A 27,990-nucleotide genomic window follows, 5' to 3' on the forward strand; every position below is an offset into this window, starting at 1 on the left:
GCCAGTAGATGGCAGTAAATATATTTTTTCTGCATTACCCCTCGGTAAACATGATAGAATAATAAAATATAGACTTCCGGTTTTGGAGCGCCCTTTTGATATATTTCCTGAACATTACTTAAAAAATATCATAATATTTCAGGTGTAGAGTTGGTTATTCGTAGCTTGTTACTAGGGGAGAGTTAATGTTCTATTTTCAGTTTGGGAAGTTGAATGCTTTTTTGACGGAACTCTCCTGACAGTCACCATGCAGACCTCTCTCGCTCACTCACCGCAGAATGCATTTAGGTTTGTTGCTTAGCATAGCTAGTTAGCCAGCTAGCAGCTACAGTATGTGGCTGATTCCCTATTGTACCAAAACGTTCTAAGGCTGTTATTATGCTAAGGGTATTGTGGAGAGATGTGGTCAGCATTTTTCAAGCATATTTATGAAATATTCTAGTCAGAAAATAGAACAATTATACCAATTAGAATCACATTTGTTAGTTTATAGATTTTTTTGCAACTGTGAACTTTTATTGTGTGTGTGTGTGTTTTGTGTAGTCCCCAGGAGCTGTCCCAGGAGATCAAATCCTTCATCAGTGGCGTGGACCAGACCCAGGGTCGTAAACTCAGCGTCCGTGAGCATGCCCGCTGTGCTGTGCGTCTACTACGATCCGTGCCTGCCTGTCGCGGGGCGGTGCTTGAGCACTTAAGGGGCGTTTACAACGAGCATGTATCAGCCTTTCTACACAATCTGGAGGCGGACGGCGAGGGCGACGGGGACTCCGACCTGGAGGACGTCATCACAGAGGTCCATGGTGTCCTGGCGGAGTTCATCAGGCTCAACCCCCGAGCCTGGGCTCCCCTCGTCTCCACCTGGGCTGTAGACCTGCTGGGGCAGCTGAGCTCCAAGCATGCTGGTCGCAGGGCAGCTCCCCAATCCTCCAGCCTCAATGAGCTGCTGCAGCTGTGGATGTCCTGTGCAGCTACCCGCTCCCTCATGGAGGCCTATACCCAGTGCCTGGCGGCCATGATAGCCTGGTGTCCTGATCAATGTGTGGACGCTCTCCTGGACACCTCTGTGCAGCACTCCCCCCACTTTGACTGGGTGGTGGCCCACATCGGATCCTCTTTCCCGGGCACCATCATCAGCCGCGTCCTGGCCTGTGGCCTTAAAGACTTCTGCTCCCACGGAACGGCTGACAAGGGTCAGGGAGACAAGAGCAACCGAGTGCCTAAGATCGGCTCTGTGGTGGGGATCCTGGGCCATCTGGCGGCGCGGCACTCTGACAGCATCCGGCGGGAGTTGCTGAGGATGTTCCAGGAAAGCCTCAGCCCCCTGACTATACCCCCCAGCTCTGGGTCCACCTCCTGGGAGCACTCAGCCCAGCTCCGCCGAGGCGCAGTGCCCTTCCTCCTCCAGCTGGCGGCGCTGTCACCCTCTTTGCTGGGTGCTGTGTCTGCTGAGCTGGTGGAGTATCTACGGCCTCCAGTCTTGCTCCAGCTCCAGGCTGTTCTACAGGGGCTTCCCAGGGACGAGCTGGACAACATGATGGGGCTGGTTGTTCACCTCATCGCCCAGAGCCCTGCTGGAGGGGCACGCATCCTCCACTTCCTCGCTGACACGGCCACCCCCGCATCCGTCATTATCTCCGGCCCAACGCCTTCCCCTCACGAGGGGGTCCGGGAGGCCTGCGATCGCCTCCTCCAGATGCTCCTGCTGCACCTCCACAAGCTGGTCTACACCTGCTCAGAGGGGGACGACGGCTACTACAGCCGCCCCCACTCTCCCTCCTCCCAGGCCCCCCGGGTAGTCCCCTTCCTGGAGGAGCTGCAGTCACACGTGGGAGAGCTGTGTGCCGAGACATTGAGGCTGGAGAGGAAGCGCCATCTCTGGCTGCACCAGCTGCTGTGTCTGCTGTCTGTGTACAGGGGCCCCAGTGTGGCCACGGAGGCCCTCTGTCAGCTGCTCACCCTGGCCCAGAACCCAGACCAGCTGGCCCTGGCCTGGCAGCTCCACACACCGCTGTCCACCTGCCTGCCAGGCCTCATCCCTGCCGCAGTGACCCGCTGCGTGGCCCAGATCCACACACACACCCTGGGGCCCAAGCAGCTCTGCCAGCTCCTCCTCAACCTGGCCTCCGCCATGCAGAGTGTACAGGAGGAGGAGAGGAGGGGTCCTGGAGGCATGGGAGGAGAAGGAGGTGCGAGACCTCAGTCCTCCATGGCAGTGCAGGTTGGAGCAGCGGTCTCGGGACACCTCCATGATTTTTGCCCTCTGCTCCTCCACGGTGACCCGGCGGTATCCCACGCTGCCGTGCGGCTCCTGTCCCGCAGCCACCTCCCCCGTGCTGCCTTGCCTTCCCACCTGCTGCTCGTCTGTCGGGCTGCCGTCACACACTTCTTCCTGGCGCTGCGGAGGAGAGTACAGGCAGGGAAGGGGAGAGACGGAGGGCAGGGAGGAGAGGCGGTGAACTGTTCGGTACTCCTCCTGTCCCGTCTGGCAGGTTACTCCTCTCTAACCCTCAAATGTGTCCTGCTGCAGCTGGTGGAGGGAGCTCTACATAAAGGAAACGCTGACCTGTTCGGAGGGCAGAGCGAGGACATTGGAGGGGACACCCCCATCTCCCCGTCCTTGGCCCCTGACCGGGGGGGCTCCCTGCTGGACATCAACTGCAGGTTCGGCACCACGGTCAACTTCTCTGGCAGTGTGTGGTCTGTGTTCCATGCTGGGGTGATAGGGAAGGGTCTGAAGCAGCGCAGCGTTACGCTACACCCCGACGCCGCCAGTGTCATACAGAACGTCCAGACTCTGCTGGCTGTCACCGTCCAGTGCTGCAGCGCGCCATCTGGGAATGGCGGCAACAGTGGCGGCGCCCGACACCAATCCTCCGTCGTTCCCGACGAGCCGCCGCCCATCAACGCTGAGGCGGCCAAAATGATGGCGGTGACGCTGGTGGAGTATATCTGCCCTGACGTGGCCAACGGGGAGCTGTCATGGCCGCCAGAGGAACACGCCCGCACCACTGTAGAACGCGACATACACATCCGCCGCTGCTTTGAGGCCCACCCTGTCCTCTTCCCTTTACTCCATGTTGTGGCTTCTGGGCGTCCTGCTCTCTGTTACTGTTCTGCGGTGCTCCGGGGCCTGCTGGCCACTCTGCTAGCCCACTGGGAGGCTTCGAGGGAGCCTTTGGCAGTAGACTCCCCCTGGCACCTCCAGGCCTCCTGCATGCTGGTGTCATGTATGGGCGAGGGCCAGCTGCTGCCCCCCGTGCTGGGCAACGTCCACGAGGCCTTCCCCTACCTGACGCCCTTCGAGGTGAGGCTTCTCCTCCTGGCTGTGTGGGAGTATGTGAGGGGCAATGGCCCCATGCCACAGAAGTTTGTCTTTAGTGCCGAGAAGGGCCTGTTCTGCCGGGATTTCGCACGGGACGGGGACGTGGCAAGATACGTGGCGCCCATCCACAGTGTCCTGCATAAGAATATTGACCGGCTGGGGCATCTATGCTGGCGTTTCCAGCTCTGAACAAGGGAAGGAGAGAACTGAAGGAGGGATAGATGGATGGAGAGGAAGAGGGTGCAAGAAGGGGGATGCTTGGATTGATTGTGAAAGATGAGGAAGGTGTGGATATAGGTCATTGTGGAGATGTTGCTTTACCGTTTTCTAAGTTTGGTTTTTGCTCTATAACTCATCTAGTTCTGTTTGCACTCTGAAGCATACAGTGCCTTCAGAAAGTATTCATACCCCTTGACTTTTTCCACATTTTGTTGTGTTACAATGTGAGATATTAAAATTGATGTAATTGTCAACGGTCTACACAAAATACTCTTTAATGTCAGTGGTGGAAAAAGTACTCAATTGTCATACTTGAGTAAAAGTAAAGATACCTTAATAGAAAATTACTCAAGTGAAAGTCACCAAGTAAAATACTACTTGAGTAAAAGTCTAAATGTATTTGCTTTTAAATATACTTAAGTATCAACAGTAAATGTAATTGCTAAAATGTACTTAAGTATCAAATGTAAAAGTTTAAACCATTTAAAATTCCTTATACACTGGTCAAAAAAATAAAGGGAACACTTAAACAACACATCCTAGACCTGAATGAAAGAAATAATCTTATTAAATACTTTTTTCTTTACATAGTTGAATGTGCTGACAACAAAATCACACAAAAATAATCAATGGAAATCCAATTTATCAACCCATGGAGGTCTGGATTTGGAGTCACACTCAAAATTAAAGTGGAAAACCACACTACAGGCTGATCCAACTTTGATGTAATGTCCTTAAAACAAGTCAAAATGAGGCTCAGTAGTGTGTGTGGCCTCCACGTGCCTGTATGACCTCCCTACAATGCCTGGGCATGCTCCTGATGAGGTGGCGGATGGTCTCCTGAGGAATCTCCTCCCAGACCTGGACTAAAGCATCCGCCAACTCCTGGACAGTCTGTGGTGCAACGTGGCGTTGGTGGATGGAGCGAGACATGATGTCCCAGATGTGCTCAATTGGATTCAGGACTGGGGAACGGGCGGGCCAGTCCATTGCATCAATGCCTTCCTCTTGCAGGAACTGCTGACACACTCCAGCCACATGAGGTCTAGCATTGTCTTGCATTAGGAGGAACCCAGGGCCAACCGCACCAGCATATGGTCTCACAATGGGTCTGAGGATCTCATCTCGGTACCTAATGGCAGTCAGGCTACCTCTGGCGAGCACATGGAGGGTTGTGCGGCTCCCCAAAGAAATGCCACCCCTCACCATGACTGACCCACCGCCAAACCGGTCATGCTGGAGGATGTTGCAGGCAGCAGAACGTTCTCCACGGCGTCTCCAGACTCTGTCACGTCTGTCACATGTGCTCAGTGTGAACCTGCTTTCATCAGTGAAGAGCACAGGGCGCCAGTGGCGAATTTGCCAATCTTGGTGTTCTCTGGCAAATGCCAAACGTCCTGCACGGTGTTGGGCTGTAAGCACAACCCCCACCTGTGGACATCGGGCCCTCATACCACCCTCATGGAGTCTGTTTCTGACCGTTTGAGCAGACACATTCACATTTGTGGCCTGCTGGAGGTCATTTTGCAGGGCTCTGGCAGTGCTCCTCCTGCTCCTCCTTGCACAAAGGCGGAGGTAGCGGTCCTGCTGCTGGGTTGTTGCCCTCCTACGGCCTCCTCCACGTCTCCTGATGTACTGGCCTGTCTCCTGGTAGCGCCTCCATGCTCTGGACACTACGCTGACAGACACAGCAAACCTTCTTGCCACAGCTCGTATTGATGTGCCATCCTGGATGAGCTGCACTACCTGAGCCACTTGTGTGGGTTGTAGACTCCGTCTCATGCTACCACTAGAGTGAAAGCACCACCAGCATTCAAAAGTGACCAAAACATCAGCCAGGAAGCATAGGAACTGAGAAGTGGTCTGTGGTCTCCACCTGCAGAACCACTCCTTTATTGGGGGATGTCTTGCTTATTGCCTATAATTTCCACCTGTTGTCTATTCCATTTGCACAACAGCATGTGAAATGTATTGTCAATCAGTGTTGCTTCCTAAGTGGACAGTTTGATTTCACAGAAGTGTGATTGACTTGGAGTTACATTGTGTTGTTTAAGTGTTCCCTTTATTTTTTTGAGCAGTATATTAAGGAAACCAGACTTCACAATTATTTAAAAAATTGTTTACATATAGCCAGGGGGCACACTCCAACACTCAGACATAATTTACAAACGAAGCATTTGTGTTTAGTGAGTCCACCAGATCAGAGGCAGTAGGGATGACCAGGGACGTTCTCTTGATAAGTGTGTGAATTAGACCATTTTCGTGTCAAAATATAATGAGTACTTTTGGGTGTCAGGGAAAGTGTATGGAATAAAAAGTTCATTATTTTCTTTAGCAATGTAGTGAAGTAAAAGTTATATAAATATAAATAGTAAAGTACAGATACCCCCAAAAACTACCTAAGTAGTACTTTAAAGTATTTTTTACTTAAGTACTTTATGCCCCTGTAATGTCAAAGTGGAAGAAAAATTATAATATTAATAAGAATTAAACACTAATATATCTTGATTGGATAAGTATTCAACCCCCTGAATCAATATGTGTTAGAATCAACTTTGTCAGTGATTACAGCTGAGTCTTTCTGGTTAAGACTAAGAGCTTTGCACATCTGGATTGTACAATATTTGCACATTATTATTTTCAAAGCATATCCATAACATGATGCAGGCACCACCATGCTTTAAAATATGAAGAGTGGTATTCAGTGATGTGTTGTGTTGGATTTGCCCCAAACATAACGCTTTGCATTCAGGACATGAAATTCATTTTTTTGTAACATTTTTTGCAGTTTTACTTTAGTGCCTTGTTGCAAACAGGATGCATATTCTGTACAGGCTTCCTTCTTTTCACTCTGCCAATTAGGTTAGCATTGTGGAGTAACTACAATGTTGATACATCCTCAGTTCTCTTCTCACAGCCATTCAACTCTAACTGTTTTAAAGTCACCATTGGCCTCGTGAAATCCCTGAGTAGTTTCTTTCTTCTCCGGCAACTGAGTTAGGAAGGACACCTGTCTTTGTAGTGACAGGGTGTATTGATACACCATCCAAAGTGTAATTAATAACTACACCATGCGCAAAGGGATATTCAATGTCTGTTTTTATTTTTTTTACCCATCTACCAATAGGTGCCCTTCTTCTTTTCAAGACATTAGAAAACGTCCCAGTTCCTTTTGGTTGAAATTCACTGCTCGACTGAGGGACCTCACAGATAATTGTATGTTGTAGAGTACAAAAAAAAACCATGTTAAACACTATTATTGCACATCAAGTGAGTCCATGCAACTTATTATTTGAGTTGTTTAGCAGATTTTTGGTCCTGAACTTATTTAGGCTTGCCTTAACAATGGGGTTGAATACTTACTGACTCAAAAGATTTCAGCTTTTTATTTATTATTAATTTGTAAAAATGTCCCAAATAATTATTTCACTTTAACATTGTGCAGTATTGTGTGTAGGCCAGGGACCTAAAATCTAAATGTAATCCATTTTATATTCATGCTAACACAACAAAATGTGGAAAAAGTGAAGGGGTGTGAATACTTTCTGAAGGCACCTTAGTTCATCAAATGCTGAGAATGTTACATCTACTGTTTATCTCTCCTGTTTTGTATCATTTTCTAGAGTGAGTAGGATTTTGTATCTAGCTGTTACTGTAGAGGGATAAAAACATGTAGTATACAATAAATAAATAACCAGCAAAAGAGATCTGAGCACATTTTTATTTAAGCTATTTGGCCTTTGTACTTGGCTAAGTTTCTGCAGGTCTGTGTCCTTGATTTTTGTGAACTGACAAAGAAATATATTTATATTTTTTTGTAAAGGTACATTGATTATATTATAATTTTACACCAAACACATCCCACAGGTACATCATGAAGTATCACTCAAATATGCTGTATGTGATTACAAACAGGACAATTTGTTTGAACCACCATACGTTCTCTGTGTAGATGTTTCACAAAGTGTTTTTATATTGGTAGAGCCTGTAAGTGTGTTTGTCCCTGAATGGAAATTCCGCAAGCACAGTGCAACCAGAGTAGTTCAAATAAATCAGTGGATTGCTCCAGATCTGACTACCAATTCAAGCTGATGTGTCCGTGTCTGAGAGGATAAATAAATACAAGGAGCGATATAAACCGTGTGGACACATTCCAGAAGACTAAAATAGTTTCGAATCTAATTGCCTATGATAAATATTGAACAGAATCCACCAATATCGAATGAGGCCCTACATATTTAAAGACTCCAAAAACTCTCACTCAGCTTTTTCGGGTATCTTGTTGGTCTCCGGCGGTCTTTGTTAGTTCAATGTGAAACGGGGCTGGGCCAAGGTTGGAACTAAACCAAGATGGCCGCCTTCATAGTAAGGTAAGACAAACCAATTCGACGGTTAAATATGCATTTAGATAGCTATTGATTTCGAGAAATATTTCGTATGTACGGTGATCCAGGGACTTTCGCTCGCCATACCTCGACCAGTTCACTCTCGGGTATCTTTTAACTGTCTCTAGCTAGTAGCAGTCATAGGAAGAAGCTCGAGCCCCCTTGAATTGAATTAAGTTAGCGGTTTGAGAGCCCTCTATGCAGCTTAGTTAACATTTCAAGATCTCTAATTATATCATTTTCTACATACGTTTAACTAACTCGATCGGTGAAGTGTCATAACACGTGCGTGTCTCTTGTCTCTCTGTCCTAGTTGTATTACGACGAGGATTTAGCTAGTTGGGTTATGGTTTTGGCTAGGTAAGTTATAGCGTTAGTGTGTCATAATACACGTTTAGATTAGCTTAATCAACAGGATTTGGAAACAGCAGCAGCCAATCAGCAAGTGGCAATTGTCTCAACATTTGAGGATGCAAAACTAGGTTAAAGTCCATTGTAGTGTAAATTCACACATGCATTTCACCGTCTAGGCCAGTGTTTACCAACTCCGGTCCTTGAGTATCAACAACAGCACACTTGTGTTGTAGCCCCGGACAAAAACGCATGATTCAAGGGCTTGATGATTAGTTGACAAATATAATCAGTTATGATTGTCTGGAGCCACAACATAAATATGTACTGTTGGATACTCGAGAACCGACGTTGGTTAACACCGGTCTAGGCATTTGACTTGTCAGCATCATTATCAATCACTAACTTTGCAGAACTTAATGCAGTGTTTCTTAACCCTAGTCCTCGAGTAGCCCCAACAGTAACAATTTGTATTTTAACCGTGGACAAGAACACCTGATTCAACTTGTCAACTAATCATCAAGCCCTTAATGAGGTGTGTTTGTTCAGGGCTACAACAAAAATGTATACTGTTGGGGGTACTCGAGGATCAGGGTTGGTAATGTATGGTAATGTATGTAGTATTTCATTCTCCTCTTAACCTTTCTTTCCATTTTCTGTTTCTCTCTTCTGCCCTCTCAGGATGGGGCCTCTGTTAGTGTTGTGGTTGGCTGTCTTCCTCAGTGGGACTTGGGCGGTGGACCGTGGGAACTTCAAAACCTGTGACCAGAGTGCCTTCTGCAAGTAAGTCTTGGATGATACACAGCTACACCACATAGCACCTTGATGGAGATGAAACACAATTAATGAAAGTAGACTACATATTTATATTGAACAAAAATATAAACACATCTAAAGTGTTGGTCCCATGTTTCATGAGCTGGTATAAAAGGTTCCATACGCACAAACGTATTTCTCTAATACAAATTTGTGAGTATTTCTCCTTTGCCAAGATAACCAATCCACCTGACACGTGTGGCATATCAAGAAGCTGATTAAACAGCATGGTCATTACACAGGTGCACCTTGTGCTGGGGACAATAAAGGGCCACTAAAATGTTCAGTTTTGTCAAACAATACAATTCCACAGATGTCTCAAGTTGAGGGTGTGTACACTTGGCATGCTGACTGCAGGAATGGCCACCAGAACGGTTGCCAGAGAATTGAATGTTCATTTCTCCACCATAAGCTGCCTCTGTCATTTTAGAGAATTTTCCAGTACGTCCAACCGGCCTCACAACTGCGGACCACGTGTAGCCACGCCTGCCCAGGACCTCTACATCCGTCTTCTTCACCTGCGGATCTTCTGAGACCAGCCACCTGGAAAGCTGATGAAACTGGGGGTGTGCACAACCGAAGAATTTCCGCACAAATTGCGAGAAACCGTCTCAGGGAAGCTCATCTTCGTGCTCGTCGTCCTAAGCAGGGTCTTGACCTGACTGCAGTGCAGCGTCATAACTGACTTCGTGGGAAAATGCTCACCTTTGATGGCAACTGGCACGCTGGAATAGTGTGCTCTACACAGATTAATCCCAGTTTCAACTGTACTGGGCTGATGGCCGACAGTGTGTGACTTTGTGTGAGCGAGCGATTTGCTGATGTCAACATTGAAGAGTGCACCGTGGTTGTGGGGTTATGGTATGGCCAGAAATAAGCTATAGACAATGAACACGATTGCATTGTAACGATAGCAATTTGAATGCACAGAGGCCCATTGACGAGGTCCAGAGGCCCATTGACGAGGTCCAGAGGCCCATTGACGAGGTCCAGAGGCCCATTGACGAGGTCCAGAGGCCCATTGTCGTGCCATTCATCGGCTGCCGTCACATGTTTCAGCATGCAAATGCACGGCCCCATGTCGCAAGGATCTGTACACAATTCCTGGAAGCTGAAAATGTCCCAGTTCTTCCATGGCCTGCATATTCACTCACCAGACATGTCACCCATTTAAGCCAGTTTGGTATGCCTTGGATCGACGTGTACGACAGCGTGTTCCAGTTCCCACCAATATCCAGCAACTTCACACAGCCCTTGAAGAGGAGTGGGGCAAAATTCCACATGCCACAATCAACAGCCTGATCAACTCTATGCGAAGGAGATGTCACGCTGCATGAGCAAATGGTGGTCACATCAGATACTGAGTTAAAAAATGTTTTTATCTTGGCCCCTTCCTTTTTTAAGGTATCTGTGACCAACAGATGCATATGTGAATTCCCAGTCATGTGACATCCATAGATTAGGGTCTAATTTATTTCAATTGACTTATTTCCTTATGAACTGTAACTCAGTAAAATCTTAGAAATTGTTGCATGTTGCGTTATTTTATATTTTAGTTCAGTAAGTGACGGTAACGCGTAAGCCCTCAACAAGTCTATCCTCACTTATGATCCAGAATGTTGACAATATGTACTTCTACATGCAAATAGAACATGTTTGTGCACTCAGGCGTCAGCGAGCGTTGAAGCCTGGCCAGTCCCCGTACAGAGCCCTGCTGGAGACCCTGGAGCTCACCAACACTAAACTCACACTGCAGCTCATCAATGACAACAACAAGGTCTGTTACACTCGCACTTTAATCGGCAGATGTAATATGTTATTACATGTCCATACATGTATTAACAGGTGTGCTTGAAACCCCTTTGGGATCTGGTCTCTTGTTTCGTTTTTTTTTACCCCTCCCTCTCCCCCTGCAGGTGCGTCTGCTGCTCGAGCTCTATCGTCTCCAGGGCAACATGACCAGGGTGAAGATAAATGAGTTGAAGCCGCTGAAGCCTCGCTTTGAGGTCCCCGACGTGCTCATCAACGACCCTCCCACAGAGCCGTAAGTCTCAGAGCCATCTGCAGTAGTGGGTGGGTGATGGGTGACACTGAGCCATGTGGATTTTATTGATAATTATTTAACCTTTATTTTATCAGGGAGTCGTACTGAGACCAAGGTCTCTTTTACAGATGAGCCCTGAATTACAGAAAATGCACACATCACTATAAATGCAAGTGGAAAGAACATGGTCATAAAAAAAAAAACACATTCATCAATGACAAGGTCCTCAATCAGCCGTCTGAATTCCCTAGAGGCACCAAAACATTCCATTTAAGAACATTTTGAAGATTGTCCACAAATAAGGTGCAAGAAAGGTAAATCAGCTTTTAGTTAACTCAGTAGAGACCAAAGGAGTTTCCAGAGTTAACCGTCGCTGTGAACTGGTGTGTTAACCTGTTTGTCTAAAATTTTGTAAAGATGTTAGGTACAGTGGGACTTTTTGTAAAAGGGCTTTATAAATGAAAAAAGCAATGTATCAACCCAAGTGGCATCAGAGGGCCAACCGACTTTCTGGTACAGAGTGCAATGATGAGCACTTAAATTGTCGCTCATAGTCAAGCGCAGTGCGCTATGATAAACTGCATCTAACGGCTTTAATGAAGTGGCAGCTCCGTTCATATAGATGTCGCCATAGTCTAGAACCGATAGGAACATCGACTGAATAATCTGCTTTCTACTATTTAGCGAGAGGCAGGACCTATTTCTGTAGAAGAAGCCCATTTTTATTCTCAGCTTCTTAACTAACTCATCAATATGCTTTTTAAAATACAGCTTTATCTATCCAAATGCCCAGATATTTGTAAGCAGGGACACGATCAATATGATCGTAATACAATGAAGGCAGACTGTATTTCAGATAGGGCCTGGTCAACCATGGGGGCAATAGCATACACAACACTATCATCGGCATACAAGTGCAGGTTAGTTTTTTACGGACCAGTCGATATTGTTAATGTAAACAGTAAAAGTACCTAGTAATATCCAGGAAACCTGATTTAACATCATCAGTAGATAGACATTGAGTTCTATATGTCAAGTAACTTTTAAACCAGTTACATGCAGCCTGGTCTGGGCCAATTTGAGGAAAGCCTCCGAATTAGTAGTGAGTGCTCAACATTATTGAAAGCCTTTGACAGGTCAATGAAGAGGGCTGCACAATGTTGCCTTTTATCCATAGTTAACCACATTTATATCCACCTTTGTGAAGGGGGAGTACATGGGCTGCCTTCCAAACCTTGGGCATAGTACCAGATACAATCATACAGGTTAAAAATATGGGTTAATGATTCAGCAATCAGAGGGGCGGAGAGCTGAAGTAAAAATGGATCAAGCAACTCAGCCCCAGTGGATTTGACATATATCTTAAGCAAGGCATCTAGCACATTACAGATAGTAAATTGTTGAAATGAAAACAAAGATTAATTAGAAGTTGCCAGATTAACCGTTGAGTCAGCTAGAGCCTGGCAGAGGGAAGAGCAGTCGATTGACTGGCCAGGGTCAATTAAACCACCGCTTAAAGCCTGGCGAGATGATAAAATAATGATTAAAAGCACTTATTCCATTCTTCTCAGTTATTATGCCCAAGTCAGACAGAATGTGCATAGGCAGGGAAGAGGAGGAAGTTGTACGCTTTAGTGCATTTCCTGTTTTCCAGAATTGGGAAGAATCACCAGCAGAGTCAGAGATGGAGCTTAAAAAGTATCTTGATTTAGCTTCTTAATCAAGATAATACATAGGTTTCTCAATTGTCTAAAAGATTGCCAGTCCACTACCTGGTCAGTTTTCCTTGCTTTGGCCCAGGCCTGATTTCTCATCTAAATGAGCTCACATCTAACCTTTGGTTTTCTTCAGCGTTATCTTTGACTCTGAATTGTTTAAAAGGGGCGTGTGAAACTGCCAGAGGAATGGATATGGTGGAGAAATGTTCTAGAGCCAACTCGGTGTCAGGAATACAGGAAATGGTGGCTAAAACAGAATAGAACATGTCATGTAAAAACCCTTGAGGAGAAATGGGGAGAATGAATGAATTGGTTAGGACAGAGACCAGCAAGGGAGTTAAAATGAAATATAGTTAGTGGAGGACCCAGTGAAAGACTACCTGAGGGCATGCAGTAGATGAATGGCCTGGCTTTCAGGAAGTGGTGTAGATTTGTTGATGATGTTATAGCCACCAGCACCAAGAGAGAATGCATCTGTATGAATAGACAGTGAAGACAAGATGGCACAGAATAATGTCATCTAAGTGATTTGTGTATTGATTCTACCCATTTTCTCTCACTCATCTCTCTCCTTCCTCAGTCTGTCTCTCCTGTCGCAGGATGAGAATGGGGTGGTTCTGTCTTTGGGGGCAGACTCTCAGTGGCTGATCGTCAGCGCTAAACCGTTCCGATTGGACATCATGGAGGGGCGGGAGGTTCTTCTGTCACTTAATTCCCGTGGTCTGCTGGCCTTCGAGCACCTCCGGATCCGCAAGGATACGTAAGTGACAGCAATACACTCACGTATCCCACATATCCCATGAATACAAAATGCAAGTTTGTATTCATGTTCTCACAGTATACATGTTTCTTTGTTTTTCTTTCTTTTTCACTGCTTGGTATTCTGTTAATCCATGTAATAATTTTCCTCCATTCTCTCCTGTTATGTTGAACGTCTTAGCATCTCCTATAAGATAAAAAACAAAGTTTATAGCGCGTGGAAAAATATCAAGTGTGTATTCTCTAGGTAAATTCCTTCAGCTTTGTAGGTTTGTGTTTGTCTGTGCTGAGTAGGAGTATGGAGTCGAGTGTAAGAGTTTAGATAGACATCCAAAAATAACATACCCAAATGGCTCAAGGATGTGGTGACTTGGCTTGGTAGCTTTTTCTTAAATAATTTCCTGTCTAGGCATGAAAACCAGTTCTAAGCTCTCTACCTGTCTTCAGAGGAGATGTTCACAAGCCTTTTTCCTCCCATACTTCTCTTTTGACTTCAAACTTCTTCATGATGTAGCCATTTCACCACACTGTTGACCCAACACAGTCATGTTATACAGTGCCTTTGGAAAGTATTCAGACCCCTTGACTTGATCCACGTTTTGTTACGCTACAGCCTTATTCTAAAATGGATTAAATAGATTAAAATCCTCAAACTACACACAATACCCCATAATGCCAAAGCATGAACGGGTTTTAGAAATATTTGCGAATGTATAAAAAACTGAAATATCCCATTTACCTAAGTATTCAGACCCTTTGCTATGAGACTCGAAATTGAGCTCAGGTGCCTCCTGTTTCCATTCATCATCCTTGAGATGTTTCTAAAACTTGATTGGAGTCCACCTGTGGTAAATTCAATTGATTGGACATCATTTGGAAAGACACACGCTTGTCTATGTAAGGTCCCACAGTTGACAGTGCATGTCAGAGACAAAAACAACCCATGAGGTCGAAGGAATTGTCCGTAGAGCTCAGAGACAGGATTGTGTCGAGGCACAGATCTGGGGAAGGGTACCAAAAGATTTTTGCAGTTTTGAAGGTCCCCAAGAACAGTGGTGTCCATCATTCTTAAATGGAAGAAGTTTGGAACCACCAAGACTCTTCCTAGAGCTGGCCATCAGGCCGAACTGAGCAATCAGGGGAGAAGGGCCTTGGTCAGGGAGGTGACCAACAACACGATGGTCACTCTGACAGAGCTCCAGAGTTCCTCTGTGGAGATAGGAGAAACTTCCAGAAGGACAACAATCTCTGCAGCACTCCACCATCAGGCCTTTATGGTAGAGTGGCCAGACAGAAGCCACTCCTCAGTAAAAAGGCACATGACAGCCCACTTGGAGTTTGCTTAAAGGCATCTAAAGACTCAGACCATGAGAAACAAGATTCTCTGGTCTGAAACCAAGATTGAACTCTTTGGCCTGAATGCCAAGCGTCACGTCTGGAGGAAACGTGGCACCATCCCTACTGTGAAGCGTGGTGGCAGCATCATGCTGTGGGGATGTTTTTCAGTAGCAGGGACTGGGAGACTAGTCAGGATTGAGGCAAAGATGAACAGAGCAAAGTACCGTGCAATCCTTGATGAAAACCTGCTACAGAGTGCCCAGGACCACAGACTGGGGTGAAGGTTCACCTTCCAACAGGACAACGACCCTAAGCACACAGCCAAGACAACGCAGGAGGGGCTTCGGGACAAGTCTCTGAATGTCCTAGTGTGGCCCAGACAGTGCCCGGACGTGAATCCGATTGAACATCTCTAGAGACGTGAAAATAGCTGCAGCAACGCTCCCCATCCAACCTGGCAGAAAGTGAGAGGATCTGCAGAGAAGAATGGGAGAAACTACCCAAATCCAGGTGTGCCAAGCTTGTAGCGTCATACCCAAGAAGACTCGAGGCTGTAATCGCTGCCAAAGGTGCTTCAACAAAGTACTGAGTAAAGGGTCTGAATGCTTATGTAAACGTAAATTCAGCAAAAAAAAGAAACAGCCCTTTTTCAGGACCCTGTCTTTCAAAGATAATTGGTAAAAATCCAAATAACTTCACATATCTTCATTTTAAAGGGTTTAAACCCTATTTCCCATGCTTGTTCAATGAACCATAAACACATAATGAACATGCACCTCTGGAACGGTCGTTAAGACACTAACAGCATACAGACGGTAGGCAATTAGGGTCACACTTATGAAAACATAGGACACAAAAGAGGCCTTTCTACTGACTCTGAAAAACACCAAAAGAAAGATACCCAGGGTGCCTGCACATCTGCGTGAACGTGCCTTAAGCATGCTGCAAGGAGGCATGAGGACTGCAGATGTGGCCAGGGCAATAAATTGCAATGTCGGTACTGTGAGACGCCTAAGACAGGGAGACAGGACGGACAGCTGATCATCCTCGCAGTGGCAGACCATGAGTAAACACCTGCACAGGGTCGGTATATCCGAACATCACACCTGCGGGGACAGGTACAGGATGACAAAACAACTGTCCAAGTTACACCAGGAACGCACAATCCCTCCATCAGTGCTCAGACTGTCCGCAATAGGCTGAGAGAGGCTGGACTGAGGGCTTGTAGGCCTGTTGTAAGGCAGGTCCTCACCAGACATCACCGGCAACAAAGTCGCCTATGGGCACAAACCCACCGTCGCTGGACCAGACAGGACTGGCAAAAAGTGCTCTTCACTGATGAGTTGCGGTTTTGTCTCACATGGGGTGATGGTCGGATTCGCGTTTATCATCGAAGGAATAAGTGTTAAACTGAGGCCTGTACTCTGGAGCGGGATCAATTTGGAGGTGCAGGGTCCGTCATGGTCTGGGGTGGTGTGTCACAGCATCATCGGACTGAGCTTGTTGTCATTGCAGGCAATCTCAACGCTGTGCATTACAGGGAAGACACCCTCCTCCCTCATGTGGTGCCCTTCCTGCAAGCTCATCTTGACATGACCCTCCAGCATGACACTGCCACCAGCCATACTGCTCGTTCTGTGCATGATTTCCTGCAAGACGGGTATGTCAGTGTTCTGCCATGGCCAGCGAAGAGCTCGGATCTCAATCCCATTGAGCACGTCTGGGACCTGTTGGATCGGAGGGTGAGGTCTTGGGCCAAATCTGGTGCAGTCCATGAGGAGGAGATGCACTGCAGTACTTAATGCAGCTGGTGGCCACACCAGATACTGACAGTTACTTTTGATTTTGACCCCCCCCTTTGTTCAGGGACACATTATTCAGTTTCTGTTAGTCACATGTCTGTGGAACTTGTTCAGTTTGTCTCAGTTGTTGAATCTTATGTTCATACAAATATTTACACATGTTAAGTTTGCTGAAAATAAATGCAGTCGACAGTGAGTGGACATGTTTCTTTTTTGCTGAGTTTATATTTCAGTTAATTTTTTTATAAAATAGCAACCAAGTCTAAAAACTTGTTTTGCTTTGTCATTAGGGGGTATTGTGTGTAGATTAATGAGGGGGGGGGAAAACGATTCAATCAATTTTAGAATAAGGCTGTAACGTAACAAAATGTGGAAAAAGTCAAGGCCTGAATATTTTCCGAAGGCGCTGTATGTAGTGGCTGCCTACTCTAATCCCATAGCACTGAGTAGACCACAATCTCCTCCTCAAGGCTTGTTTGTTCCAGTCAGTGTGTGCTTTCACTGGGGTAGTGTGTCTTCACAGGAGGTCTGTGTGTAAGGCAGGGTACTGGTTGTCACTTGGGGTGTTCAGCTAAAGAAAATAACCACATGGTAGGGAGTTGTTCCCCTTTGTCATTAGAGTGAAATCTTAGAGGGTTAAGTAGTTTGACACTAGCTCTATTTTGATACTAGTGAGAAGGCTGTGTGTGTGGGGTCATCATGATTTTCCTTATTTCAAATCAAATTGTTTTTGTCACATGCACCAAATACAACTGGTGTAGACCGTGGTGTGAAATGCTTACTTACAAGCCCTTAACCAACACTTCTGTTCAAGAAATAGTTAAACAATTTAACACACAAAATAACATTAACGAGGCTATATACAGGGGATGCCGAGTTAATGTGCGTTGGTACAGGTTAATTGCGGTAATTTGTACATGTAGGTAGAGGTAAAGTGACTATGCATAGATAATAAACAGTAAGTATCAGCAGTGTAAAAAGAAAGGGGGAGGGGTCAATGTAAATACTCTGGGTGGCCATTTTGATTAATTGTTCAGCAGACTTTTGGCTTGGGGGGGAAGAAGCTGTTAAGGAGCCTTTTGGACCCAGACTTGGTGCTCCTGTGTGTGTGTTCCCTCTTCCCTGTGTGCTTCTTGTACCTAATTTAGATTTTTAATTACTCAGTTGTCAGGAAGTTGTGTGTGTTTTGGGGACGTTTCTCTCTCTCTCTCACAGTAAGGTAGACCCAGAAGGAGCTGAGAAGAAAGAAGAAACTGATGCTGCCAACGAACCGGCAGAAGGAGAGGTGTGTGGGAGGGATGAAGAGAGAAGTAACACTAGAACCAAGGTTGCCCCCAGGCTTTTGATTAGGATCAGTAAACTGAACGAGAGATGCAGTTAAAGGTTTTGTAGCACTGCTTACTGCCCTTGCCAACGGACAAACTCAAATCAACCCCCTTTTCGTTGCTTTTCCCATTTGTTTTCTCTCTCTCCACCACAATGCTCCTCTCCCGCTCTTTCCATCGGTCTGCACGTTGGTTCTTTTGTTCCTTCCTTCCTAGACGGCAAAGGAGGATGGAATGTGGGAGGAGACGTTCAAGTCGCACACAGACAACAAACCCAATGGTATGGATACTTCTCTGTGGACCTGTTGTTTCAGATAAATGGACAGGTGAAAGAGGCTTGGTATTCTGATCCTGGGTCCTCATCTCCTGGAGATATGATTTTTGATTGGATGAGTTGTATGACTTGCTTTAGGCACAGTGACCAGTGCTGAATGGGTTTTGAATGTAGTCCTGGTTGGCTGTTTTCTCCCGCAGGCCCTTCCTCCATTAGTCTGGACTTCTCTCTGCCAGGGGTAGAGCACGTCTACGGCATCCCGGAACACGCAGACAGTCTTAAACTCAAAACCACTGAGTGAGTGATACTGACATTGGCCCCTTACATTGGTTAATTGAGAGCGTAGTTAATTAAGACTACTGCATGTTTTCACGTGGTTTTCCACCGTATGTATTTTCTGACGTGGCAGTTCCTCCTAATTAGTTCTGTTTATGCATTTTCTTTTGTTTTAAACCTTGTAGGTTGAAGATTTTTAAATAAGATGAAATTAGACTATATGACTTATACAATAATGTATGCGTTTTCCAGTGGAGGGGATCCATACCGGTTGTTTAACCTAGACGTGTTCCAGTATGAGCTGTTCAACCCCATGGCCCTGTACGGTGCCATCCCTGTCATGCTGTCCCACAGTGCACAGCGCACCATGGGCATCTTCTGGCTCAACGCTGCTGAGACCTGGGTGGACATCAGCTCCAACACTGCCGGCAAGGTAAGACACACACACCCAGTTAGTCAGTAAATCCTTTCCTCCACTGTTCCCAGTGAGACACCTCTCAACCACCCTGTGTATAGACATTGAAGGGTACAGTCGGGCAAACCAAACACCCCCCTACTCTGGTTCTCTCTGGTTGTATAGACTGTGTTTGGCCAGATGCTGGACTATGTTCAGGGTTCCAGTGAGACGCCACAGACAGACGTGCGTTGGATCTCAGAGAGCGGCATCATCGATGTCTTCATCATGCTGGGACCCACTCCCACTGATGTCTTCTCCCAGTACGCGTCACTCACAGGTCAGACTCACTACAGAAACCCAGTTCATATTCCCTGTCCACGTTGCCAGTTCACCAGCCTATTTTCTAAGTCCCTGTGGAGGTTAGTGTTGCAGATTGTGCCACTTCCCTCATATCACCCTCACACACTGCTCCAGGTACCCAGGCCTTCCCTCCCCTGTCTGCACTGGCCTACCACCAGTGCCGCTGGAACTACAATGACCAGGAGGATGTGGCGGCTGTGGACCAGGGCTTTGATGAGCACGACATCCCCTACGACTTTATCTGGCTGGACATAGAGCACACAGACGGCAAGCGCTACTTCACCTGGGACCCTCACAAGTTCCCCCAGCCCAAAGACATGCTGCAGGGTCTGATAGACAAGAGACGCAAGGTAAGCACATGCATGTTACAGCTCTCTGGCCAGGGCTCCCTTGTAGTAGACATTTCTGGGTTTTGTCTTATTGGGACTTGACTGTTTAAATCGGTGGTCACCAAACGGGTTGATCGTGATCGACTTGTCCATCTCCAAGGCATTTCTAGTCGATCGCCAAACATTTCTGTAAAAAAAACAAAGATAAAGCCTTGTGTTTCTATTTTTTAATTAGTCTCGGGCTGTTGATAGTAGGTGCAGCCAATTCAGCTGCCCTGCGCGCCGGGTAGGCAAACTGTTGACATTTCATGTGTCTGAAGGGACAAACTCTCCCTTCCCGGTGGGCCTGGAGAGGAAATCAAGTGCACTATGCCATTGCTGGCCAATCAGATTTTCAGATGACTGAGCCTGCAGTGACGTAGCAGGCATAAAATAAAGCTACGGTAAAATTGATACTGTGAGATTTCAAAACTGTTAAAACCATGACTAGAGAGACTGTCAACGAATACAGCAAAGAGCTGCTGTTTTTGAGTGAGTTCATGTTTAAGTTATTACTCAGCACTGTCAACACTTTGTTCAACACTTTGTGTTAAACACTTATTTATAAGCCATAAAATGATCAGCCCTGGTCACTCAGCTGTGCCTCACAGGTAATACAACAATGGATCTATTACCGGTGGGATCATATAGCCTACCTCAAATTTTGAAATATAATTTTTAAACATGTCTCGAACAACAATGCATTGGCAGGGCAATTCAAGCAAAGCCAATATGCAGTGATAAAGTATTGGGCCTATAGCTTACTGCACAAATCTCATTGCTACAGTACTGTTTTTAATTGGTTAATGTTGCATGGGCTTACATTTTTAAAATAATGTTAATAAAAAAAATCTGAGGTCGATCTCGGCATGCATTTTGACCCAGTGATCTTGACTCTGGTAACCACTGGTTTTAAATGGTTGAGGAATAAAAAAAGCCAAAGGTTCTGAGACAAGTTGACAAGTTATCTAATCTAAATTTTTCTGTTTTCCTTCTCCCTCATTATCCCCCTCTACCATTTAGATGGTGACCATTGTGGACCCCCACATCAAGGTGGACAGCAGCTACAAGATCCACAATGAGATCCGCTCCAAAGGCTTCTACGTCAAAAACAAAGATGGTGGAGACTACGAGGGCTGGTGCTGGCCTGGTAAGAGACTGGGAAATTAGTCTGACCCACAATCAAAGAAGAACACATTGCAGTTACTCAACATCTCTCTCTAATCTTTCCCTTTTCTACTCTAGGTAATTCTGGTTACCCAGACTTTACCAACCCTGAGATGAGAGCTTGGTGGGCCAGCATGTTTGCCTACGATCAGTATGAGGTAAGTCCGTTTTAGGCTGTTGCGGTTACGGAATTTCGTCAGCCATTGATTGTCAAGCAAATAACTGTCGGTCTCACGGTAATTGACTGTTAATTAACAAACACATTTAGCATCTCCTGGCTTCCACACACAGCTTACAAGTCACTGATGCAGACCTTTTGGAATATTTATATTTTAAAAGCCTAATAAATCCATGTAATATAGCCTACACCTTCACAATAAATCCTTTTATTTCTTTTCGACAGCTCTAAAGAAACATGATATGAAGAAAATGTTGTCTATTTCATAAGAAAAGAGTAGCATACTCGGAGTTGCCATATGGCTGTAGGCTACACATTTAGCAGGCAAGATTTACTTAGAATTCCGTGGCATTATTTTATAGTATGAAGAATACGGTAGAACAAAGCTGAATAAAATAAAAATGTTATTATTTGAGGGAATGCGCAGATGCGGCTATTGTGTTAGGCGGTTAACAAAGAAAATGGTACTCCTATATGCTAAATTTAGAGTTATCAATGTAACTTTCGTTCTCCAAACGTTGGGCTGTATGTTTTGATTTTAAATTCTTTGTAAAGCTATATGATGTAACTGATTTGGGCAAAAAAAAAATATTGAAAGACATGAGCTCTGCTTTGTTTTTTACACAGCCTCTACACACTTTGTCGGTCTCTCATTCACAATTTGAGAAGCACTTGATAATGCCTAGAATTTCCCGGCAGCATCCCCTTTGTGTGGCCATATAGCATCCTAAAATAATCCATGCCTTTTGCAGCCCTTCTCCCTGAGTGCTGCCTGCTCCGAAGCCTCTCATCTCACTCACATGGCTCTCCATCACGTGATCGGGTCTTTCTCACAGGCTACAAGTGAAGACAGACACATCAGGGACGCAGCTGCGCGCGTCCTTATCCAATTCTGTGGTGCATATTGAAGATATTGGAAGAACTGTCCACATTTACTTTTTGTTAGCCAACAAGATGAGGCCTAACGAACAGCAAAATAACTAGCCTATGTCTGTATACTATCCCCCATAGTACAAAAGTTGACCTATTCTGTGCGAGAAATAAATATTTCAAACCCCGTCTGGGACAGTTGTGGGCTGCAATAGATTCCAAATTAATACAACCACTAGCATCATCAAAAACTTTTTAATGCAATGAGGCTGACACAACAGATCAGAACGTTTAGCTTAAAATCTTAATGAACTATTAGGCTATTTCTTCATATTATAAGCACAGCAATGCACACATGGTAGTAGGCTATAAGCGTGAATGTTCCATTAGCAGAAAACACCATTATCAAAAGTAACTGCAAATGCAATTATGTATGTAATGCTTTTACTATGAAGGTACATTTTTATGGTGAAAATGATCTTCCCCAAACTTGAAACTCAGGCCATGCATTCAGTATGTATGCCAGTTTGGCTCTACACCCGTTGTAAAGCGGTTTAATGTGCGTAATTTTAAGAAGTTATTTGGCCACTTTAGTTGTGATACAAGCTTTATTAAAACATATAGGGCTATGGGCTAGGCTACATGAGGTGTTGAAGAAATGACTATTGGACTATCATTTGAGAAAGTCACAAGGCATTGTTTCTTGCCACAAAACTGGCCATCATTCACAAGTGATCAGCTAATATTGTCACCCATCAGACTTCTTGATTTAGTTTTGTCTTTACATATACTAAATATGTGTGAAATTTGTTTTGATTTAGAATAGACCATTAACATGCACCTCTTGAAACAGGCACAGGGGAAAAAATATATCTCTGCACTTAAATAGTTTCATGCCAGGCAGGTCGGCTATACTCCTGTTGTAAAGAGAAGCAATGTGCTTAATATGAGGAAAGTTTAGAAACAAATATAGTAGGCCTAGCCTATAGAAAGCTGTTGGATCCTCTTTTTATTAGTGGCCATCACTGTTTTTTCACGCAATTGTATAGCCTGTAGAAATGTTGCACAACATGAGCTGATGGACTCTCACGAAGTGTTTGATTAGATTTGTATTGATGTCAGAGTGATTAGAGGGACAACAGAGTGCTGAGTACCAGACAGCTAGTTTGGTAGGCTACTAATGACCATCAGCAGCATCAGAGTTTGGAGAAGCCTAATTACCATGACTAAACGGTCACGTGGAATTTGACTGCCTTCATTACCCGTGACCGCTGGTGTGGCGGTAATACGGACACCGCAACAGCCCTACATGAAGTGTGGGGTGGTCACCGTAACAGCCCTAGTCCCTTCTGCCCGGGTTTGACTTTTGCCATGTCGTCTCATTCCCTGTGTCGTTCTTTTGCTGAAATATCTCTTCCCCCATCTCAGGGATCCATGGAGAACATGTATACATGGAACGATATGAACGAGCCGTCAGTGTTTAATGGACCAGAGGTCACCATGCATAAAGACGCCCTGCACGGGAACTGGGAGAACCGTGACCTCCACAACCTCTACGGACTCTATGTCGTGAGTGTGTGTGACTGTGTTGTATGTGCTCATCTTCAGTCTAGTAGAACTGGGACTTGCAATGGTAGACTTTTTCTTGAAGAAATTACTGTTGGACTGTTTGTTTCTACTGAGCTTTGCTGCTTGAACTTGCAGTAACCACCCTCTCTTCTCTCCCTCAGCAAATGGCCACAGCAGAGGGTCTGATTGAGCGTTCAGGGGGAGTGGAGAGGCCGTTTGTCCTGACCAGAGCCTTCTTCGCTGGCTCCCAGCGCTACGGTGCTGTGTGGACAGGTGATAACACTGCTGAGTGGGACCATCTGAAGATCTCCATCCCCATGTGTCTCAGTCTGGGCCTGGTTGGTGTTTCTTTCTGTGGAGGTGAGTCTGACTCAGTCTTAGTGAAAACCTCTATTTTCCTCTCCACTAAAAGTCACAGCTAAGCAATTAATACATCGGAAATATTTTGCACAATTTTATGTTGGCGTTATCGGCTTGTTTACATTACATTTATTATGGTTCATTGCCTGTTTCTTTAACCCCCACCACATTGTAAATGGTTATTGGTTATTCTCCCTCTGTTAAATCTATGTACCACTCCTGTCCTTGTTTCTCCCCCTCCTAGCTGATGTGGGTGGTTTCTTCAAATCTCCCAGTACTGAGCTCCTGGTGCGTTGGTACCAGACGGGGGCGTACCAGCCCTTCTTCCGGGCCCATGCCCATCTGGACACCCCCCGCAGGGAGCCCTGGCTGTTTGGCCCAGAGAACACTGCTCTGATCAGGGAGGCTGTCCGCCAGCGTTACGCCCTCCTGCCTTACTGGTACCAGCTGTTCTACCACGCCCACCACTCTGGCCAGCCTGTCATGAGACCTCTGTGGGTGGAGTATCCTCACGATACGGCCACGTTCTCCACGGATGACCAGTTCCTGCTTGGTGAGTGCGATCGTGTTAGATTTTTCTGTTATTCCCTAGTATAACTCTGTGTCAATAGATATTCCTTTCTTTGCTTATCTGTTATGACTGATGCCATGACTGAGTCACATTCCATCTATCCTGCTGTTTCAGGGAGAGATCTGCTGGTGCACCCTGTGACTGAGGAGGGGGCCAGTGGTGTTACTGCCTACCTGCCTGGAAAAGGAGAGGTGAGTCTCTCTCAGGAACTGTCATAACATTGTCACTATTATGTCTTATGTAGGTTATATGTCAGCCGTCTAATTTGAAACCCTCCCCTAACTGCTCTGTTCTGTGTCCTTCAGGTCTGGTTTGACGTCCACACATTCCAGAAACACAACGGAGCCCAGAACCTCTACATCCCTGTCACCATCAGCTCTGTAAGAAACTCTACAACACACTCACAACCAGCCTGTCATGACCAAGGAGTTACATGCTGAGTTAAACAGTCACATACTGTTAAGATTACATCCTGTAAGTGCTGTGGAGAGAATTGTGTAAGCTTGGAAAGACACTCCCTGTTTGACTCGCTCTCTTGTTACCAGATTCCGGTATTCCAGCGCGGTGGTTCAATTATTCCCAGGAAGGCCCGGGTTCGAAGGTCATCATCCTGCATGGAACATGACCCCTACACCTTATTCGTTGCACTCAGCCCCAAGGTAAAACAAACTCAGACATAGTCACTTATACACTAAATGTTCCCCATTTTTAGATGGATTTCTGAAGCAGGAGAAGTGGGATTTGGGATTTGACCTTTTTTACGTCCGTTACAGAGATTTGCCCAGGGCGAGCTCTACATAGACGACGGCCACACCTTCAACTTTGACAAACAGAAACAGTTCATCCACAGAAGACTTTCCTTTGCCAATAACGCCCTGTCCTCCAGGTCTGTCAGATATTTTTTCTCTCTCCAAATTGTTTATTCATTATTACTCTCCTTGCTTTTTGTCTAACTCAGATTTCCCTTTCTTTCCCTGCAGAAACCTGGCCCCTGGTTCCCAGTTTATCACTCCCTCCTGGATTGAGAAGATTGTCATATTGGGGGCCAGTAAACCCAGCAAGGCCACTCTGAAGACTCCTGGTGAGTTCTTCCAGTGTCTTATTCATACTATGGATTAGTGTGCCAAATGAAGTTGTTAGTAAGTCATTGTGTGTTTGAATGTTTCCGGTTTTCACACCCAAGTAGGCAATTGAGACGGAAACAGTTTGTCAATGAACACAACATGCAGCAATTTCAACTATTTTACTGAGTTACAGTTCACATAACCAAATCAGTAAATTTAAATAAATAAATGAAGGCCTAATCTATGGATTTCACATGACTGGGGAGCCAGGCCCAGCCAATCCAGAATTAGTTTTTCCACACTAAAGGGCTTTATTACAGACAGAAATACTCCTCAGTTTCATCAGCTGGCAGGTCTCAGACGATCCTGCAGGTGAAGCTGGATGGGGAGGTCCTGGGCTGGCATGGTTACACGTAGTCTGCGGTTTCGAGGCCGGTTGACATACTTCAAATTTCTCTAAAATGACAAAGGTGGCTTATGGTAAATTAATGTGCATTTCGCTATCTGGCAACAGCTCTGGTGGACATTCCTGCTGTCAGCATGCCAATTGCATGCTCCCTCAAAACTTAAGATATCTGTGGCATTGTGTTATGTGACAACTGCACATTTGAGTGGCCTTTTTGTCCCCAGCACAAGGTGCACCTGTGTAATGATCATGCTGTTTTATCAGCTTCTTGATATGCCATACCTGCCAGGTAGATGGATTATCTTGGCAAGGAGAAATGCTCACTAACAGGGATGTAAACAAATGAATGCACTGAAATTTGAGAGAAACTAACTTTTTGTGCGTATGGAAAATGTATGATCTTTTATTTCAGCTTATGAAACATGGGACCAACACTTGTTGTTTATATTTTTGTTCTGTCAGTTTTGTCTCTTTCACTGTGTGTATAATGGCAGGTCATACTCAAATGACTTATTGCTATGTTCTGATGTCTTTCTCTGTAGATGGCAAGGAGAGTCTGCTGGAGTTTGAGTTTGATGCCTCTATGTCGGTGTTAACCCTTCGTAAGCCGGGCGTCAACGCAGGGGTGGACTGGACTGTGGTGCTTCAGTAACCATGGAGATGAGAAATGGAGGGGGGGGTGCTGAACCCGACTGAACGCGAAAGATGGAGGAACTGAGTGGACACCGGCTGCAATTGTAACGCACCAAGCAAGATAATGGAACGACTGCTCTGTGGTACTCAGACTGGATAGGTGATACAGGACTATTCTCTCACACACATGTTCATAACATGTGGACAGGGATTTGCTCTGTAGATCTGAACTGGTTACTAGATTGTTCTTTGTTAGCTGCATTTAGGGCAAAATGCTTCAATTCAAATCATAGTATCATTGTTGTTAATGTTTTGGGAGTACTCAGATGTTCAAGTCTGATGGATGATTATTTTGAGTTTTCCATCAAGTATGCTTTAGATGTAAAAGATCATTGAATAAGTTTGCTGACAACAAAATTAAAGCACTCATTCAGACAGTTTTTAGTTAGTATCTGTTTAATTCTGTATCTGGCCATCTCGTATGACTTTAAATTCTTATATTTTTCATGTTTTTATTCCATTACATATTTCCCCTGTAATTACTGAAGAGAAATCGACAGGAAAGCCAAACTGTTCCCTTTGATTTCAGCTTATGTGCCACATTCTATTCAGGTTTTATTAGGGGGGGGGGGGTTAGAAACTCCCCACCAATCAAGAATGCTGCACTGATCCAAGATCTGTAAATGTCATGTGCATTTCTCGAATTGCCATAAGGTGTATTGAGTCTTATCTCTGATATTCCTAATTTAAGGTTAGTCATTCCTTCTTATTTTGCCCCTAATTTAGTTTCTGACAAGATTGTGTGCGCTTACCTCAGTCATTATTATGCAATTTTTTTAAATGTGCTGGAGAAAAGACACAAAGTATGGTCTGAACTACTGAATGGAGAGGATTTGGCTTTTTAAGTTGGGTCATATTTGGGAATTATTCCAAAACCACTTGACTTTGTGGATGCTCATCCTAATAGCAGTTAGGGCCATGCATTGGGAATAGATTGTGGGTTGGGTTACAGGGTCATGGTCCACTGTCTTCAGTGCCATATGCTCTTTATAGTGTTGATTTAATTGTCTAAATGTGACTTAGGAAAGATATGTTTACTAAGATGCAGTGAGCTCTCTGGAGACAAGCGACCGGTCCAGGTTGGTCAAAGCATCGTTAAGGGGTTGTTGTATTCCCTACTGTCGTTGGTAATCAAGCATTTTGTTCATTATTTTGTGGTTGAATTCAAAAACTTACTTCTGCATTCTCAGGATGAGTGTTGGAACTGGGAACCAAGGAGGCCAGTTGTATGTGATAAGATGACAGACCAAGTGAAAATAAACCTGACCAAATGTGAGGACATTGTTGTTTTTAATTATGAATTAATGCGGTTTACGTAGATGGGGATGGTAATAAAATAACTATATTCCCAATCTAAT

The 27,990-nt window shown here is 45.2% G+C and overlaps 2 protein-coding genes across 4 annotated transcripts; both read left to right on the forward strand.

Annotated features, from left to right (window-relative positions):
• Positions 1-23: 23 nt before the first annotated feature.
• Positions 24-3,795, forward strand: LOC115168695 (integrator complex subunit 5-like). The gene is made up of 2 exons (XM_029724195.1): positions 24-288; positions 544-3,795. Exons 1-2 carry the CDS (start codon positions 248-250, stop codon positions 3,509-3,511), a joined length of 3,009 nt encoding a protein of 1,002 aa, XP_029580055.1. The 5' UTR covers positions 24-247; the 3' UTR covers positions 3,512-3,795.
• Positions 3,796-7,605: 3,810 nt separating this feature from the next.
• LOC115168724 (neutral alpha-glucosidase AB-like) lies at positions 7,606-27,984 on the forward strand. 3 transcript variants are annotated; one of them, XM_029724269.1, is made up of 22 exons: positions 7,606-7,911; positions 8,959-9,060; positions 10,762-10,870; positions 11,010-11,137; positions 13,436-13,615; positions 17,970-18,039; positions 18,296-18,359; positions 18,554-18,650; positions 18,882-19,062; positions 19,210-19,363; positions 19,501-19,736; positions 20,778-20,904; positions 21,000-21,079; positions 23,398-23,538; positions 23,700-23,898; positions 24,143-24,451; positions 24,584-24,660; positions 24,775-24,849; positions 25,015-25,128; positions 25,243-25,355; positions 25,450-25,550; positions 26,482-26,591. In XM_029724269.1, exons 1-22 carry the CDS (start codon positions 7,892-7,894, stop codon positions 26,589-26,591), a joined length of 2,787 nt encoding a protein of 928 aa, XP_029580129.1. In that variant the 5' UTR covers positions 7,606-7,891. The 3 variants fall into 3 exon arrangements, with proteins under 3 accessions (XP_029580129.1, XP_029580108.1, XP_029580117.1); XM_029724248.1 differs by having other exon boundaries at positions 7,607-7,911; positions 17,970-18,081; positions 26,482-27,984; XM_029724257.1 differs by lacking the exon at positions 7,606-7,911 and adding an exon at positions 8,258-8,286 and having other exon boundaries at positions 17,970-18,081.
• Positions 27,985-27,990: the final 6 nt, after the last annotated feature.

This window comes from Salmo trutta, chromosome 3 (assembly GCF_901001165.1).
Source record: "Salmo trutta chromosome 3, fSalTru1.1, whole genome shotgun sequence".
NCBI lineage: Eukaryota > Metazoa > Chordata > Actinopteri > Salmoniformes > Salmonidae > Salmo > Salmo trutta.